At 34.8% G+C, this 17468-nt stretch overlaps 1 protein-coding gene across 4 annotated transcripts in view; it reads left to right on the top strand.

Annotated features, from left to right (window-relative positions):
• LOC121320842 (general vesicular transport factor p115-like) overlaps positions 1–17074 on the top strand; it is a 39767-nt gene extending 22693 nt beyond the window's left edge. For all 4 annotated transcript variants that reach the window (XM_041259573.1, XM_041259565.1, XM_041259555.1 and 1 more), the window contains 11 exons: positions 4878–4988; positions 5191–5309; positions 5605–5786; positions 6685–6806; positions 7326–7464; positions 7736–7899; positions 8244–8312; positions 9192–9290; positions 10901–11008; positions 11789–12004; positions 16074–17074. In XM_041259573.1, coding sequence (XP_041115507.1) covers positions 4878–4988; positions 5191–5309; positions 5605–5786; positions 6685–6806; positions 7326–7464; positions 7736–7899; positions 8244–8312; positions 9192–9290; positions 10901–11008; positions 11789–12004; positions 16074–16142 — 1398 coding nt within the window. In that variant the 3' untranslated portion in view covers positions 16143–17074. The remainder of the gene's footprint in view (positions 1–4877; positions 4989–5190; positions 5310–5604; positions 5787–6684; positions 6807–7325; positions 7465–7735; positions 7900–8243; positions 8313–9191; positions 9291–10900; positions 11009–11788; positions 12005–16073) is intronic.
• Positions 17075–17468: the final 394 nt, after the last annotated feature.

The following is a 17468-nucleotide window of genomic DNA, read 5'->3' as shown; positions in this document are numbered from 1 at the left end:
GGATAAGTTTAAAGTGTATTAATTGATGAACTGGGTTCTTGGAAGAGAAAAACATATTGTTCCATACATTGTCCCAGTCAGGAGAAAAGCCAAGTATTTCCATTTCACGCTCCCAAATTTTTGTAACTGGCAGAGTATTACATGCTTGTTTTAGCAAGTGTCCATAGATAATTGAGACTGTCCCTCGTGAACAGCTGTCTGTCACTAGCCAGTCCATCAAAGGAAGAGGACATACATCTGAGTCCCAAGGAACCCCATAGGCACGTAAAGCAGACCTTAGTCTTAAATATAGAAAATAAGAGAAACCTGGGAGAGAGAAGTCTTCCTTGAGTTCCTGGAACGTTTGAAGGTCTTCACTGTTAAAAATATCTTTGAAACTATGCACACCATTATTTGACCAGACAGGGTATATAAAAGGCTTACCTCCTGTCCGTAAATAATTATTATTCCAAATAGGAGACGAATGAGAAAACTTAAATGGACCTCCCATAAATTTTTTCGTACCAAGTTTTTAATGAATTTGCAACAATAGGGCCAAATTTGAAATGTAAGTTTTTTTTCTTGAGGATGCCAGTAAATAAGTCCTGTAGTCTATGTGGATGAACTATAACTGCTTCCAAATTGCACCAGGCGACCTTTGAGTCTATGTTGGTCCATGTTTTTAAGGCTCTAACTTGAAAATCCCAATAGTATAGTTTAAGATCAGGAAGAGACAATCCACCACTGACCTTTGTACGTTGCAGTACTGTTAGACGAATGCAGGGACGTTTTTCATTCCAAATAAATTTAGATATAATAGAATTGACTTCCTTAAAAAAAGTAGGATATGGGGATAGGAGTAACATAGAAAATAAAAAAAATAACTCTCGGTAACATGTTCATTTTAATCGTGGCTATCCAGAGGTAGCGCCACTCAATTCGATCAAATTCCTTTTCTGCATCCAGGGAAAAAACTGCACAAGATTCAGAGTGGGAGGCAGCATCACAAATGACATGTAGTAATCTACTAATATTGTCAGAAGCTAGACGTCCTCTCATGAAGACTGTTTGATCAAAGTGGATCAAACTACGTATGTATTGTTCTAATCTAGAAGCCATGACCTTAGCACAGAGCTTTGCATCAGTGCATATAAGGGATATTGGACGATAACTGGAGCATTCATTTGGATCTTTATTTTTTTTTCAATAGTGAAATTAAGGCTGTATTTTGGTCCCTAAGAAAAAAGCCTGTTTCAATAGAATAGTTTATAGAGTTCAATATAAGAAGACCAGCTATATGCCATATTGCTAGCAAGAACTCAGGGGGAAGGCCATCTAAGCCCAGAGACTTATGCTTTTGCATAGATTTAATTCCCCGTTTTAATTCTTCTAAGGTAATAGGTGCATCAAAAAGTTTACTTTGATCAGGATCCAGTTTCTGTAGATTTAGTTCGCTTAGAAATTTTTTACAAGCAGCGTGATATGTAGTGGTCTCTGATGTATATAATTTGGAATAGTAATCTTGAAATGGCTTATTAATTTCTTTAGATTTTGTAACCCAATACATTATTTACAGTTTTAATTAGGCTAAATGCTGCCAAACATTCATTATGCTTTAGTCTCAGAGGCAGTAATCTACTAGGTCTTTCCCTATGGTAATAATAATTTTGCTTGGTGTGATGAATGAGGAATTCTGCTCGTGACAACGTCAGGGCTTTAAATTTGGTTTTGAGAATATTTAATTGTTTTGCTCTATCATCAGAAAAAGCCTGCTTCTGTCCTTTCTCTAAAATTTGAATTTGGATTTGAAGGTTAATAATTTGTTTGTTTCTAGAGGTGTGTATGGGAAGAAAATGCAGTGCAATTACCTCTCAGAAAACACTTAGTAACTTCCCAAAGAACCTGAGGATTCCTAGCAGAACTGAGATAAAATTTAATAAATTCTTTTAGTTTAGTTTTTGTCACATATTCCATAAATGTAGATGAAGTCAAGAATATAGTCAATCTGAGAATAGGTTTTGTGTTGAGCAGAAAAGAAGGTGTAGTCCCTTGCATTCTCATTCTTCAAACGTCAAATATCCCGCAAATTAGTATCTCTAATAAAATTATTAAAAACCACTGACGAATTCAAGCAATTATCAGCTGAATTGGGATTAGATCGACCTAAAACCGGATTACCTGCTATATTGAAATCTCCTCCTATTGTTAACCGGTGCTCGGAGAAATCTAGACAACATTCGCTATACCAGGAAGAAAGTTAATATCATAGTCATTAGGGACATAAATAGAAACAGAAGCACATTTAACATTGTTCAAGGAACCTAGCAAATAAACAAAACACCCTGAGTCGTCACCCCCAGAGCCTTCAACAGAAAGTTTTAGTTTCCTGTTTACCAATATAAGAACCCCCTTAGTTTTATTAGTTTGCAGAAGAGTATGCTGCAACACAAAAGTGTTTATTTTGAAAGCTGTGAATGTCCTCAGATTTAAGATGAGATTCCTGTATTAATGCAATCAATATCCTTTTACGGTGCAAAAAATCTAAACACTTTGTGCGTTTAACAGGAGTATTTAAGCCACGGAAGTTCCAAGATAGAATATTAATATCGGCCATCATGGTGGATAAACAAACGAAAACCTCTCTCAGGAAAACAAACAAAATTAAGACAGACATAGGTTATGTTTCCGTCCAATGGATTTATTTTGTGCCTAGGACGCAATATGTTGTGTTAACGCGACCTGCGATATATATTAGGGGTGGGTACCAATATCGAATTCACGTACACTTGCAGAGACATACTTTTTATTGATAGTTCTGCTAAAAACATAGTGTAATCAAGTTTATTTTATGTTTAAGGTACAACAAACCCTATGCACGTGTACACACAGGGATCTCTATGGACACAAATGCGTTGTGCTGCTTTAGTGCGAGGCAGAATCTCATGGGACAGAAAAAAGGCAAGCACATCATTCTGAAATGCCTTGCTTAAACAGTGCCCAACTTGCTGAAAATGTTGTGTATTGATTTAAATAGAATATATATTAAATATATTTTGTTGCGACTTTCTGTTATGTGAAATGTAATAAATGAGAACCAAAACGTGAGTGAGTTGTGAGTTTTATTTCCCCTTTTCTTTACAATGCCATTTCCACCTTAGTGTTTAATTTAGTTAAATGTCAGTTTTCGTTTGCTTGTTCAGCTACAAAAAAGCACAAGTAAACCTCATGTTAGTACTTTCTGAAAATGTGTCTGGCCACTTTACTGTGAAGGAATGGCAAGAAAGAAGAACACATGCAGTATCATCTTTATGTATCATTTATTTCTGGAATAAACAAAACAACTTTTAACTTGCACTGCTATTTGGCATCCTTTGTTTTATAGTTAATTCACTGGGAAAAGTAAGTCCTACACAACTTATTATTTACTCCTGGGATATTTTTCTATTTTAACGTGTTACATATCGTAGGGTCTTGCTGTAAAATAAAGGCACACACACAGGGGCCATGCCCCCCTGCCCCTGCTGCTATGCTGTCTCTGCCTGCATTCAGAGGAATATGTTGGCTTTTATTACTTTTTGAAAATGAACATTAATTATGAGCGAATATCCGAACATGAAAATCCTGTGTTCGTCCCAGCACTAATATTACGTCTGATAGTCAACTCTGTCTTTGCTTGCTTCTTGAGGTCTTAGCTGGAGACGACTGTATGTGATATATATATATATGTTTGACCTTAATCTAACTTTCTGCTTTCAACCTGGGCTGATGAAGGAGCATTAATAAGGGATTTACATGTTTCTTCCCTTACTAATTGAATGTTATTGTTTGAATGCTTGTGCTTTAGGTATTTGGACATTTTTTTGTAATGGGACACGCATCCGAAAATTCTGACAAACATTTCTTGACAAGTATTTGAAGGCAAAAATGTCTACTAGAAATTACATAATTGATAGAAATTAAAAATTCATCATAACTGAATTGCATCCCTAATGGCCACTGTTTTTTTTGCAAAGAAACGGCAATGGCAGGGAATCGAAAAATAAATTAAAAAAAAAAATAACACACAAAAAAAACATTTAACTTCAGCTACTATGTCATCCCTTGTTTTGTTCATTTGGTGGGGTAAAGTAAGAGCTTCGCAACCTCTTCTTACTTGTGGGATGCTTTAAAGTTGTACGGATAGCTGAACATGAACACCATGTTTGTCACACTAATGAATTTACTGTGTTAACTACTAATTTTTGTTCTAAAATAACTGTCAGTGTGATAGGGTGTTCATGAGCAGCTTTCAGTATGAGATCCAGATTTCTCTTTTTTTAAATGGTATACTGTTTCAGCAAAAAATGTAATTCATGCACAACACACTGTATAGGTGAATATTGAATGTGTATGTGATGTATGTTTATTTAAGTGAAAGGCAAACTAAAAGTACTGCAATATGCTAAATCTGGTTTATCTTGGAGCTTTTGTGTATTTGTTTAATGCCTACTTCATTAGCTATTGATTTAATAAAACATTTAAAAAAAATATTGTCATTTCGAAGCAAAATCGAGAAAGTACCGAATGTGTATGTGATGTATGTTTATTTAAGTGAAAGGCAAACTAAAAGTACTGCAGTATGCTAAATCTGGTTTATCTTGGTGCTTTTGTGTATTTGTTTAATGCATACTTCATTATCTATTGATTTAATAAAAAATAATAAAAAAAAATATTGTCATTTCGAAGCAAAATTGAGAAAGTATTCTGGTGCAGTGGGTTGGTGTGCATGCAGTTTGGAAATGGAATAGAATACCCCTTAAGCAACACAATACCTTTTAATGTACTGTATCTCCAGAAATTCAGAATGTTGGTCACAAAACAAAGATTGATAATGTATTATTTTTTCATTTTTTTTATAGGGCAGCAAGGTTCAGACAAGAGTCGGTTTGCTCATGCTGCTTTGCACCTGGATAAATAACTGTCCTATTGCCGTCACTCACTTCTTGCACAACCAAGCCAATATTCCCTTTGTATCCTTTATTGACACGCACTGTAAATGGTGTACAGTAAGCCTGTTCAAATTTTAAGTATTTTTTATATCAATTTTATACCGAGTATAAAAGTCATACTCTGCCATGGTGACAGTTCAAAGTGATTGATGTATTAAATGTTGCTTCTCATTTTGAAGTGATCTTTGACTATTTTAAGTATTTCCTTAACAGCATTTCTCAGCTAACAGGTCAGATTTCAGAGAACCTTGAGGAAGATGAACAGCTAGTCCAGGGCTTGTGTGCTCTCTTGCTGGGGATCTGCATCTACTACAATGACAACTCATTGGAAAACTATACCAAGTACGTGCTTCCTTATTCTATAACCAATGTTAGAAAACTAATATGATATGAAAACCTAAAATATGTGCTGGAATTATGCCTACCATTGTATTTTTTTTTTTTTTTTTGTGAAACGTGACAAAATATGGCAGTGCTCTGCAATATAAGTATGGTGAAGATCGCCTAGTGTAACCAAGTGTGACAGTAGTTAAGCTCATAAGGTTTTTATATTGAGTAACTTCACAGAGTTTAACACCTATTACCAATATGTTTGTGTAATTAATTGATTGGCACGTGTCTTTTCTGAATCCAACAGAGAAAAATTGAAACAGCTGATTGAGAAAAGGATCGGGAAGGAAAACTTTGTTGAGAAGTTGGGATCTATCTGCAAGCATGAATTGTATTCGCGGGCAGCTCAGAAACCACAGCCAGTCTTTTCCAGTCCAGATCAAATGCTGTTTGACCATGAATTTACCAAACTGGTAAAAGAACTAGAAGGTGAGCCTTTCAAAAATAAGGACTCTAGAATTAATCTTAAACTGGGCTTACACTGCATGATTTTTGCAATCAGGAGACGCAGCACCACTTACACTTACTGACTGAACTATGATTTCTCACTGTAGAGCTACACACACTACAAAAGATATCTTGTCGCAGACTGCGCCTATTTTCATTGCAGAATCGTAGACATCATTCGGGAGAATCGTGGACTCAAGCGAGGAGGCTATCACTGTTGTCTGTGCATTATTTTGCACAGAAAAAAAGAAGAAAACGCGGAGAAGATCCATTTGGACGCACAATTGGCTTAATAGACATGGCCAGTACGGACTGATGATGCAACTCGAGTCGAGGTGCACCCAAAATAAAAAAATCAAATCTGTTCAAAAAGCGCAACACTCTCTCGTAGTACAAACTATTTATTAGATTAAAAGATTGGCGTGGGAGAATTGCTTTTTCGGGGCTAAAGTTTTCTGACAAGTTAGAAATTTGTTGGGATGTCGTAAGAGCGTCGGGAGATTGCAGAAGCTATTTATGGGGCATCGTAGACCCTCTCACACTTATCGACCGTTTTGTCCCAGATTTTAAGAAATTAGTCGCTGACTCCTCAGCTCGTCCGCGATCAGCAAAAATCTTGTAGTGTGGCCCTGCATTACACAACAAATACAAAAAGAAAAACTTTGAAGTGTCACAACATCAAAGATGACATTGTTGTGATTGCTTTTATATTTGTCCACCCTCGATGTACAGCTTGTTGTAGATGCTTTCCTTTATACATCGACATATAAACCCTTATTTCAGCATATGTCCATTAGCTCTTGTACTACACATCAAAGTGTATATTTTCTTGTGGGTTTTCTGGTTATATTATCAACAACTTTGTGTAATTTGCTTGCAGCTGTTATAACAAAGGCTGTACATAAGTCCAGCGAGGAGGAGAAGAAAGAGGAAGAAGTAAAGAAGACACTGGAGCAGCATGACAGTATAGTGACACAATACAAGGAACTCATTAGGGAACAGGTACTAACATAACTTGTTGTATTGCAATTTCCATGTGCTTTTAGAAGGTAAAATGCAATGTGAAATCCCAAGTGTCTCTCCAAATGAAATACATGTACAGAGCTAGCAACAAGTTTTGCAACACCCTATAGAATGAACTAATTTTGCTTCATTAAGTCAAATGAAACCTGCTGAATAATGTTACGTTAACATATTCAATTACATACCGCTTTGTAGTTTTCCCTACAAAATGTGACCTTTTGAAATCTAACATGAAATACTGTACTACTGCTATGGTTTCCGGTAGACTTTTGTGATATCATTTGTATAGTTTATTTGATTTACATAAATAAAATATATAAATTCTGTTCATTTTTTTTTTTTTGATGTCTCGGTCCTAAAATTCTAGATGATACGATATATGACATGGCACAGAAAAGGAATAATGTGCAAAAAAAAAAATCATTCTTTTACAATGATTAGTATACTAATATTTATTTTACAATGAATAGTAATTGAGCACCTCTTTTTCTCCTACAGGATACACAAATAAATGAGCTGAAGACGCAGGTCTCTTCTATGAAAACCCAGAACGAACAGCTGCAAGCTTCACTGACACAGCAGTTATCACAGCTACAACAGCATAAGGATCAATACAATGTTCTAAAACTGAAGCTCGGTACAGTACATAAACTTTTTTTTTTCTTCTAAAAACTGGTCTCAAGTCTTCAATGAAAATGATTTACAAATTATACTTTTTACCTAGAAAATAACACAAAACTGGCCAAAATGAATGGCATTTATTAATAATTTAAATATTTCTTGTTCAACTTATTTATGGCTTGATGGTTTCTAAATAGAAGTATGGATGTAAGGTTGTGCTTATATGAATTAAAGACTAGTAGTCAGGTTTTTATTTTATTTTTTATTTTTTTTTGCGTGATCTCCAGGCAAGGATAGCCAACAACACGATGCCCATGGCGAGGGAGCTCAGGTAAATGGAGTTCAGTCAGAGGAGTTGAGCAGGTTGTGGGAAGAGTTAGAAGAGCTGAAGAAGCAGCATGGAGTGTTACAAGGCCAGCTGACGGAGAAGGACTCTCTGATTGAAAAAATGGTAAGTGTTAAAACAGTATGTTACTAGATTTTGATAGAGCATTTTACAGCAACTTAGAATCCTATTTCATAGGGTTAATCCCAGCATAACCACAGATAGGTTAGCCAAGTAGACCGCTTAAGTTTATATTTTAGTCCAAACACTGTAAGTAAGTTTCTTAGCATACATTCGTCTTGAAGAAAATCCTAGCAATAGGTTTAACAAGTAAAGAAAGAGACCTTATATATTATATTCCATTTAAAGTATAAAGCATTGACAGTAAAATATCAAACATTCTTTCATAGCTGTTTTAACAGTTTTGGGTTTTAATCAAAGTGTGTTCCTGGACATTTGTTTTATTGTAGAAGTCAGAAGGAGCACACCCTGTGGAGGGAACAGCTGGGAGTTCTGAAAACAATTCAGAGCTACAGAAGGTACTGCACTCCTTAGATTGTGAATTACATTGTGTTTCCTGAGACTGGACGATTGTTTAAACCAAAGCTGAAAGTTTCATTAGTTAATAGTCACTTTCTTCTAAGACACAAAATATTATTTGAGAACACCTGTATACTGGAGGAACAAAATACTTGTCAACTTTTACAGGGAGTACTAAAATTAGTAAAAATGTTGTGACGGGAAGTCTTTGTTTCATGTTTATTGTGTTTAGAACGCACAGACTTTAGGTGTATTTCTGTGTCAGCAGCCCTGACAATAAATCAGCTTTCATATTTCGTTTGTAGAGCTGTTTTTGTATGTTTTAAGGTATTTTAAATTGATTGTAGCTAATAGAGTTCCTTAATTCGTACCCTTCATTAGCTACATATCTCTCAAATGGGCAGTCTTGAAACACAAACTTAATATCTGGTACGACACAGTTAAACTTAAAGAAAGTTCCCAGTTCTTACGCATGACTCGCAGGGAAACTGTTACACGTGCACTTCCTAGGCAATTGCAGTGTCTTCTGGGTCAAAGATCTAATGGCTTATAGCATGGTTTGTTGAAGGGGTCTGGGGTGCTGACCAAGGACATGCTTTTTTCAATCTCTGTACACTTTGCAGTTTTAACTTTAAATACCTATTCAAGTGTGTTTTTATAATCATTTTCTTAGATTAAACATTGCTTTTAAACTCCAGATCCATTCCAACAGTTACCATGGTTTCATAAACTATTTAAAAAGCTGTATACTAATTTAAGTAAGCAAAAAGTGGCAGCAGGTTTAAATAAATTCAGATTTTAACTTGTGTTTAAATTGATATTTGAGCTATGTACTGAATTATTTTTTTATGTATTTATCCCCCCACCCCCCCTCACAGGAATTGGAAACTTTGAGGGCCCAAGTTCAGTCCCAGTCTGCAGAAATTAGTCAGCTGCAAGCTGAGAGACAGGAGCTTTTGAAAAAAGCAGAAACACTGGTAAGCCACTTTTTAGTAGCAGTTTGTAAGGCTGGGGCGATGACAGATTTTTCTCTGTCGATATCTTTCTCTAAAAAAGCCGATTCATTTCATCATCGTTATGAAAGGTTAAAAAAAATTGCAGTAATACATGTGAAGCTGTGGATTGCTGTGTAACATTGCTAGTAACGCTTTTAAAACTATTATGCATATTAAATCAGTTTATGTATAATATATAATATATTGATTTGTACCAGTTGGGGGTCAAAGCAAAAAAAAAAGTTGTTTAAATCCATATCAAGTTTAGTAACAAGTGTTGTCCATGGCTTACATTTTAATTGTGTTAAGGAACATGATAGTGTCCTTTGGACAAGTGGGTAAGTGAGTGCAGGTGAAGGCAGTGCAGCAGGGTAGAAATAACAGACAGACAATGATTTACAGTTGCAAAGGTGCAAAAAAACCTGCAGAAGTCGATAATTACAAAACCTGTATCTTGTGTACCAGCAGAATGTTCTGACACTCAGCTAAACCCCAGAGTGCAGACCAGCAAACACTCTTGTTTATGTGAGGATCATTTAAAACATGACAATTTCAATGGAAGCCGCTGAAAATTATTAAAGCTTTGCTTTGAAAGAGCACAGGTCATGTTGGATGAAAAGGAAAATTTAAAGAACCTTTAAACAGTAAAACTGTAAATAGTTATGATGTTGACAGCTACCTGCAGAGACATTGGTACATGCTCTACAACACTGATTTTTACATTGTGAATGGGGGATTTTCAAAAGAAAATGTTTTATGATAAGCTTGTCTTTGTCTGTTTCTACCACTGTGATTTATACTGTGTACTTTTTTGCATATTAACTTAATTAATATGAAATAGTTACACTGGAAAATAATATAACTATGTTGCAATATGTAAAAACTCAGATGTTCTGTTTTAAAAACGCAGATTTTGATTTGGTATGCTTTTAACAAATGCACATTTTTAAAGGCTAGCGCGACCTCTGCATCTCATTAAATGGTCACGTAAATTAGTTGTGTTGCTGGAGTATCCCAAACATTACTTTCTTTACTTTTCCTTCTTGCCGTCTTACTTTAGAAAATAATTTCCATACATCGGAAGGCATTGTAGCTCGTTCGATTTACAGTATTTGTAATTCTAGCACAACGCTCTTAATTGGCTCTGTTACTTTGAAGGCTCCTGCACAGATGCAATCCCTTCAGTAAACACTCACAGGGGGCGGGGCAAGGGGGAGAAGGTGAGCTCAATCGTATGGAGATTCAGTGAGTCAGACCTGAGGGGAGCAGAGAAGCTTTGTGCTTAATGCAACCATGTACAGGCTTGACTGTCGATAGTTGTCAAATGATTCAATGCAGTTTGTGTGGGTAGTGGTTAACAACAGGTACACCATCTGTTCAGGGGCATACGATGGAACAATCTTGTTTCCAGTGTGAAAAGTAAAATACTGGAGGCAAGATTGATATCTGTTGCTTCATCTGTTATTGTATTGTTATGTAGTCTGGCCCTGCAGTGGACCAACTAATGACTAATTAAAAAATGTCTGCTATGGTTTTGTGGTTATTTCTGCGCCAAAGGTTTAATTGTTTTGTCGCTGCAATATCTACTTCAGGGTATGGCATCAGCACCAGGAAACGCAGACGGTTCTGCAGCAGCAGCTAAAATTACAGAACTGGAGAAAAGACTCTCAGAAGTCACAGCAGAGACAGAAAAAATAAAGGTGAGTTCACAATAACTCACAGAAAACTGTCTGAGTAAACTTTCTTGCAGAGAGGTCCCAGTGAAATCACATTAGCTTTGTTTTAGAACTAATCAAAGGATTGATCAAGAACACATTTAAACATGGGACCTTTTCACAAAGCATGAATGCATTTTTTGAGATATGCAAACCAACAACAGTTCGATATATTATAATAAGAATCAAACTTCTTTGTTCATCATATTGAAAGACTTTTTGTCTCGATCATCTGAGAAAGTGTTTGTTTAAAAAATTATTTTTAGGGCTCCAGAGTGGCGCATGCAGTAAAGGTGGTCAGCGTTGAGTGTAGGATGCGCCCTGTAGTCTCGATGTCGTTGGTTCGAGTCCAGGCTTTTCCTAATTGGACATTTACTAAATTGGGGAGAAAACTTGGTGACCACTAAATAAAAAATGATTATATATGTGTGTGTGTGTGTGTGTGTATATATATATATATATATGTGTGTGTGTATATACATACACGAGTGTGTGTGTGTATGTATATGTATATATATGTGTGTGTTTATTTTTTTTTAAGGATGTTTTCCCAGGTTTAAAATCATTAAATATATTTTTAGCTTATGAAAGCAGAGTTTGTTGCTTTGGAAGTTCATCTTTTAATTTCATTAGGGATTTTTACTTTTTTGTTGCTAACTAAATTTGGTTTTGAATAATGTTCAGCATTTCCTTTACACCTGTTATGCTTCGAGTTTCAGCCTTTTACTTCATAGCTCATTTATACTGTCACGCCTTTTCATTTAGGAGGAAGGAAAGATCTGGTCCAACTTAAAAGTGGATTTGGAGCAGCAAGTAGCCACAGCAAACAGTTCAGTAGCTATTCTACAGAATGAGAAGAGCAAACTTCAGCAAGAAGTAGCAGAATCTAAAAAGGAACAGGACGACCTTCTTATGCTGCTCGCAGACCAAGACCAGAAAATTAAATCACTGAAGGAAAAGTTAAAAGAATTGGGAGAGCCGGTATGATACTATATATATTATTATTTTTTCTTTTCTTTTTTTGTTTGATTCCACATGCCTCAAAAATTATTATAGGTGGCAGCAACACACACCTGATAAGTCAGGGCATTACAGGGTTTTCAAAATAGGCCAGCGACTGGTGTGATCCATCATCGAAAACCATATCTGCGACTATTTTTTATTTAAAAATGTTACGATTATTTTGGGGTATTGTAAAAGCATATTCCTTTTGTTATGAGATATGTGAGGAAGTTACGTCATGTAAGAGGCTGTCGCCTTTAAGAAGAATGGCATGCTGGGATTTCAGCTGATCCTTTGTCACTGTAACATTTGTTGAAGTTTATCTTTGTTATGAAAAGTTATTTTATTGAGATATATATATACATTTGGTACGTTATATACACACAAACATAAATGCTTTATTATTTAGAAATCTTGACAAACACCATGCACATGTCATGAACAAACTGGTATTTGTGACATGTACCTTCAATTAAGATGTGTAAATATGCATTGCTCTGCTCTCGTTAAATGGAATTTATTTATATCCAAAATAACATTTTAATTAACTACTCCCTGCTTGCGTGAATGTCAGAATGATATGTCCGTACCACAGCTTGTGTTAAACATGTCCATACTTTTCATTAATACCGTAATCCAGTATTATACGACAATCCTTTAAATTTTGTCTTTGTAATACTGGTTTGATGCAGGAATCTCTTTAACTCTGCATATTCCACATTTGTATCCAACGGTAGGTTTGTTAGTCCATAAAAAAGATGGATAAATTGATAATAGTATTTTTGAAGTCTAGTGTCTTCATTAAATTCACAAATTGTTGTAAATATTGCTTTTGATTTATAATTATGAATAATAATAATAATTATTATTTTAAGATACTTTTAACACCAATCGTTACTGGAGTCTTTTTCGAAGGTCGGGATAGGGTTCTCAATTTTTGTTTGATACAAATCAAACATTTGCATTATTAAAGCATTGTTTTTTTCAGGGTTTATTTTACTGTTAACAGTAGTGCTGGGACAAATATCCAAATATTCAAATTCATATTTTTTGACATATTCAGATGTACCGTCTCACTGGAAGTTGCACGACACGTTTAAAAAGTGGAAAATGAAAAAGAGCTCTGTGTGATGTGTGAGATTTAATATATTAAAAAAAAAAAAAAAAAAAAAAAAAAAAGATGCAGGATCAACACAGCAGCTCTTGAGCCTCTATTTAAAAGTTTTAGACATCAAAAAGTAAACAAACCAGATTATGCGCACGCATAGTGATCTCTATGGAAGGCCATCTGGGTCAAAAAAGCGTATGCTGTGAGCGAGTCAGAATCTCATGGGACATAAAAAAGGCAAACAGTCATTCTAAAATGCCTTGCTAAACAGTGCCCAACCTGCTGGAAATGTGTAGTGATTTATATATAGATTGTATATATTTTATTTTTTTGTTGCGACTTTTTATGTGAAATGTAATAAATGAAAACCAAAACGAGTTTTTTTTCTCCTTGATTTTACAACGCCATTTCTACGTTTTGTTTTATTTGAAGTGTTTAAAGTTAAATTTCAGCCTTAGGGCCAGACCAAAACCCTTGCTAGTTTCCATATCGCATTTTCTTTATCCCGAAAGCAAAACCAGCCATTTCCAATCCGCGAAAGGGGCGGAGAGAAAACACTTATCTGCTTTTATTTTTATTGTGTAAGAGATTGAAAAATACAGACGCAAATAAAGCACAAGGTAACCTCATGTTATTACTGTATGAAAACGTGTCTATGGTCACTGTTTACTGTGAAGAAATGACAATGGCAAGGAATGAAAAATAAATAATTAATAATCTTTTGTTTTTCTGCTTTAACATGTTACATATTGTAATGTCTTGCTGTGAAGTAAAGGCATACACACGGGCCACGACCCCACCCCCATGCAATATAGTGGCTTTTAGTACTTTTTGAAAACAAACGAATATTTGAATTATGAGCAAATATCTGAACATGTAAGCCCTGTGTTTGTTCCAGCATTAGTTAACAGTACAGTATTGATTTATTTTGTTGAGAAGCAGCTTCAGCTACTTGCCCTCTATACAGTATAAATCTGATTTCTCTTTTTTATTCTGTTCCTATTCAAATAGCCTAAGCCTTAATTCCCAGTGTTGTTTAAATCAACATTATAAATATTACCGCCTATATATTTAAATATCTTAAGTTATTTGAGTCTGAAGCAAAATAAATAAATAATAATCAAATAAATGGATAAAGGCAGCAGCTAAATAAATATGTCATGTTACCCATTACAGTATGCAACAAGAGAGTATCAAAAGATAATAAACTAAGTAGAAAGGATAATCGCTGAAAGATCATTTATATATGGATGTTTACTGCATTCTTATAGTTCTGTGCACTCAACTTCTTTAGAATGCAGACTTTTCTTACATTCCAGTTTGTTTATAGCTTCCAAAGGTAATTTTAGTGGGGTAGTCCCATCATTTTGCACACTACTTTTGTGTAACATGTGAATTAAAGCAGTAGGGGTATGTTTAAGTTGAGTGAAAGAATATTTTGCATCAGAGTATTTCATCAATTTTCTTAACAAATACTAGTTCTTGTATTGCAGGGGCCTTGATGATCCTAAAGTCGATTTTTCTTCTTTGCTTGCTGTGAGCAGTACTGAAATAAAACGCCTTCATTGCACTAATGGAGTACTTTGTCAGACTACAAGTAGACCATTACTAGTCTAGCACCTGCTTATACTAGTCAGTAATGTGCCAGAATGCACAATTTGTACCTTTTTCAGGATCCCCCCTCGCTGCAATGCACTTTTGTGGCATTGGTGCCCCCTACTACCTTGTAAGTGCCACAACTTCAAAACCCTGGCATTATAAGGGTGTTATATTTACTTTTAGCTGGAGCTTTGAAATAAACTTGTGTCCATTATTACAAAATTCTGGTCCCGGGGTCAGACAGTGGTTTTCATGACTCCCACTAGTGTCCTGGGGAGAAGGGTAAAATGCTAAACAAAAAATTCTAAATGATTCACAGAATTTACAATGCGAACCAATTACAAATAATGCACAGCATTTACAATGCAAACCAATTACAAATAATTCACAGCATTTACAATGCAAACCAATTACAAATAATTCACAGCATTTACAATGCAAACCAATTACAAATGATTCACAGCATTTACAATGCAAACCAATTACAAGTGATTCACAGCATTTACAATGCAAACCAATTACAAATGATTCACAGCATTTACAATGCAATCCAATTACAAATGATTCACAGCATTTACAATGCAAACCAATTACAAATGATTCACAGCATTTACAATGCAAACCAATTACAAATGATTCACAGCATTTACAATGCAAACCAATTACAAATGATTCACAGAATTTACAATGCAAACCAATTACAAATGATTCACAGAATTTACAATGCAAACCAATGACAAATGATTCACAGCATTTACAGTGCAAACCAATTACAAATGATTCACAGAATTTACAATGCAAACCAATTACAAATGATTCACAGAATTTACAATGCAAACCAATTACAAATGATTCACAGCATTTACAATGCAAACCAATTACAAATAATTCACAGCATTTACAATGCAAACCAATTACAAATAATTCAGAGCATTTACAATGCAAACCAATTAAAAATAATTCACAACATTTACAATGCAGATGATTCACATGTTGCATTTAAAATTGACAGATATTCTGGAGTTTATCGTACTTTAACATGATTTTTACAATGCTTTACCATACATTTCTGTGATTTGGCATATCATTCTTGTCTGTGCTTTTGTGACACTTTTCTATGCATTTATTATATTTTATAAGGGTACTTACCGTGACAGTTGACTTGTTTCTGTTCAGAGATGTTTTGCAAATTTGTTATGATTTGTCAGTAAATTAAGAGTCAAATTTCAGATTGACCTTTTGGAATTATCCAGTGATGGACCAAAAAAAAAAAAGTTTCATATATTGAAGAGCATTTATTTGGCATTACTTGTACCTGAATGGTATTTTTATTGTACACAGATTGAGGAAGATGACGACCTAGACACTAGAGACCAATATGATGATGAAGATGACGAAGATGACGATTAATTTTTTCGTACTAAGGGCACCTGTGAGAAGAAAAATACATTCTTAAAAAATGTACAACTGCGTCACAGTAAAGAAGAGAACTCAGGAGGTGGCTCTTCAGCTAAAGTTGTTGAATGGTTGCAAAAATACACCAAATTATCCACTTCATTAACTATTTTAATTGTAGATGTTATTTTAAGTTAGACAACTTTGCAAAATAGAAAGAAATTAATCTAACCATTTATAGAAGATAAAAAGCACACTTTTTTTTCCATTGCCCTCCATGTAAAAGATTCATTTTAGCAAGTTGTTTACAGATCTCATTTAAGGTTTCAATTTCATGTTTATCTGAAAAAAAAAAATGGTCTCTTTTTTTTGTCATATCACAGGTATTAAAATGCATTTTTATATGCAACAGTAAAGAATGACTTTGATTTACCTGAAGGCAAATCTGGATGCAAATAATGCTGTTAGGAAAAGAGTATTTAAAGCTTCTAAACGCCTGTTCTTTATTTGTAACTGTGGCTATACCAGACCCTTGAATTGACAGTCTCATTGAAAATAAAGAGCGCTGCCAGTTCTTGGGAGAATATGTACATGAAGTGTGCCTTCTTTTAAAAAGCTGCATTATACAGTTGGCTGTACAACGCATAACTCACAATGTCAGAAACCAACATACACACTGTATACGCACACACACAACACGTGTGTGCACCTCTGCAACTACATGCTGAACTTTGATATGCCTCCATTTGAAATTCTACAAATAAGTTATTGTAGCAGCTCAGATGTATCCCTAAGAATGAAATGTATATCATTTATGTAATTTATCGGCTTGTATGCCAAGAGGAATAAAACATGAAAGAATATACTTGTACTAAAACAATTGTGAATATTAAGACATTTATTAAAGGTTTTAGAAATAAACACTTGACGTGTTTTATTAGGTTGAATAGTGTCAGGTTTTTCTTTATAGATGATTGTTTATCATCTAGTTTCACATACCCTGATTTAGCACTAGTCATGGACTGCCTTACTAAAGTGCCAGTTGTTGGTTAGGTTAACGGATTTAGGAAGTTCATTAAAAACAGTTCTTTGTTGGTTCGTGCAGAAGGAATATGGCATATGGAGCTGTCCTGCAAGTTTGGGTTCACTGCTAAAAAGTAACCAACATTTTTTTGAAAACATTAAATACAGGCTTTTTATTATTTCTTCTGTTAATTTGAATATTCCTATGGTGGTGCATTATGTGTAACGGATTCTTGTGTGCTGTATGCGGATTATAACAAAACGCTCAGTCCCTGTAACAGTATAAGAAGTACTTTTTATTGGCCATTGGAGCCAACA

The sequence above is a fragment of the Polyodon spathula genome, chromosome 1, assembly GCF_017654505.1.
Source record: "Polyodon spathula isolate WHYD16114869_AA chromosome 1, ASM1765450v1, whole genome shotgun sequence".
In the NCBI taxonomy this organism is placed as follows: domain Eukaryota; kingdom Metazoa; phylum Chordata; class Actinopteri; order Acipenseriformes; family Polyodontidae; genus Polyodon; species Polyodon spathula.
Note: the sequence above shows the minus strand (reverse complement) of the source record. Positions and strands in the feature narration are given on the sequence as shown.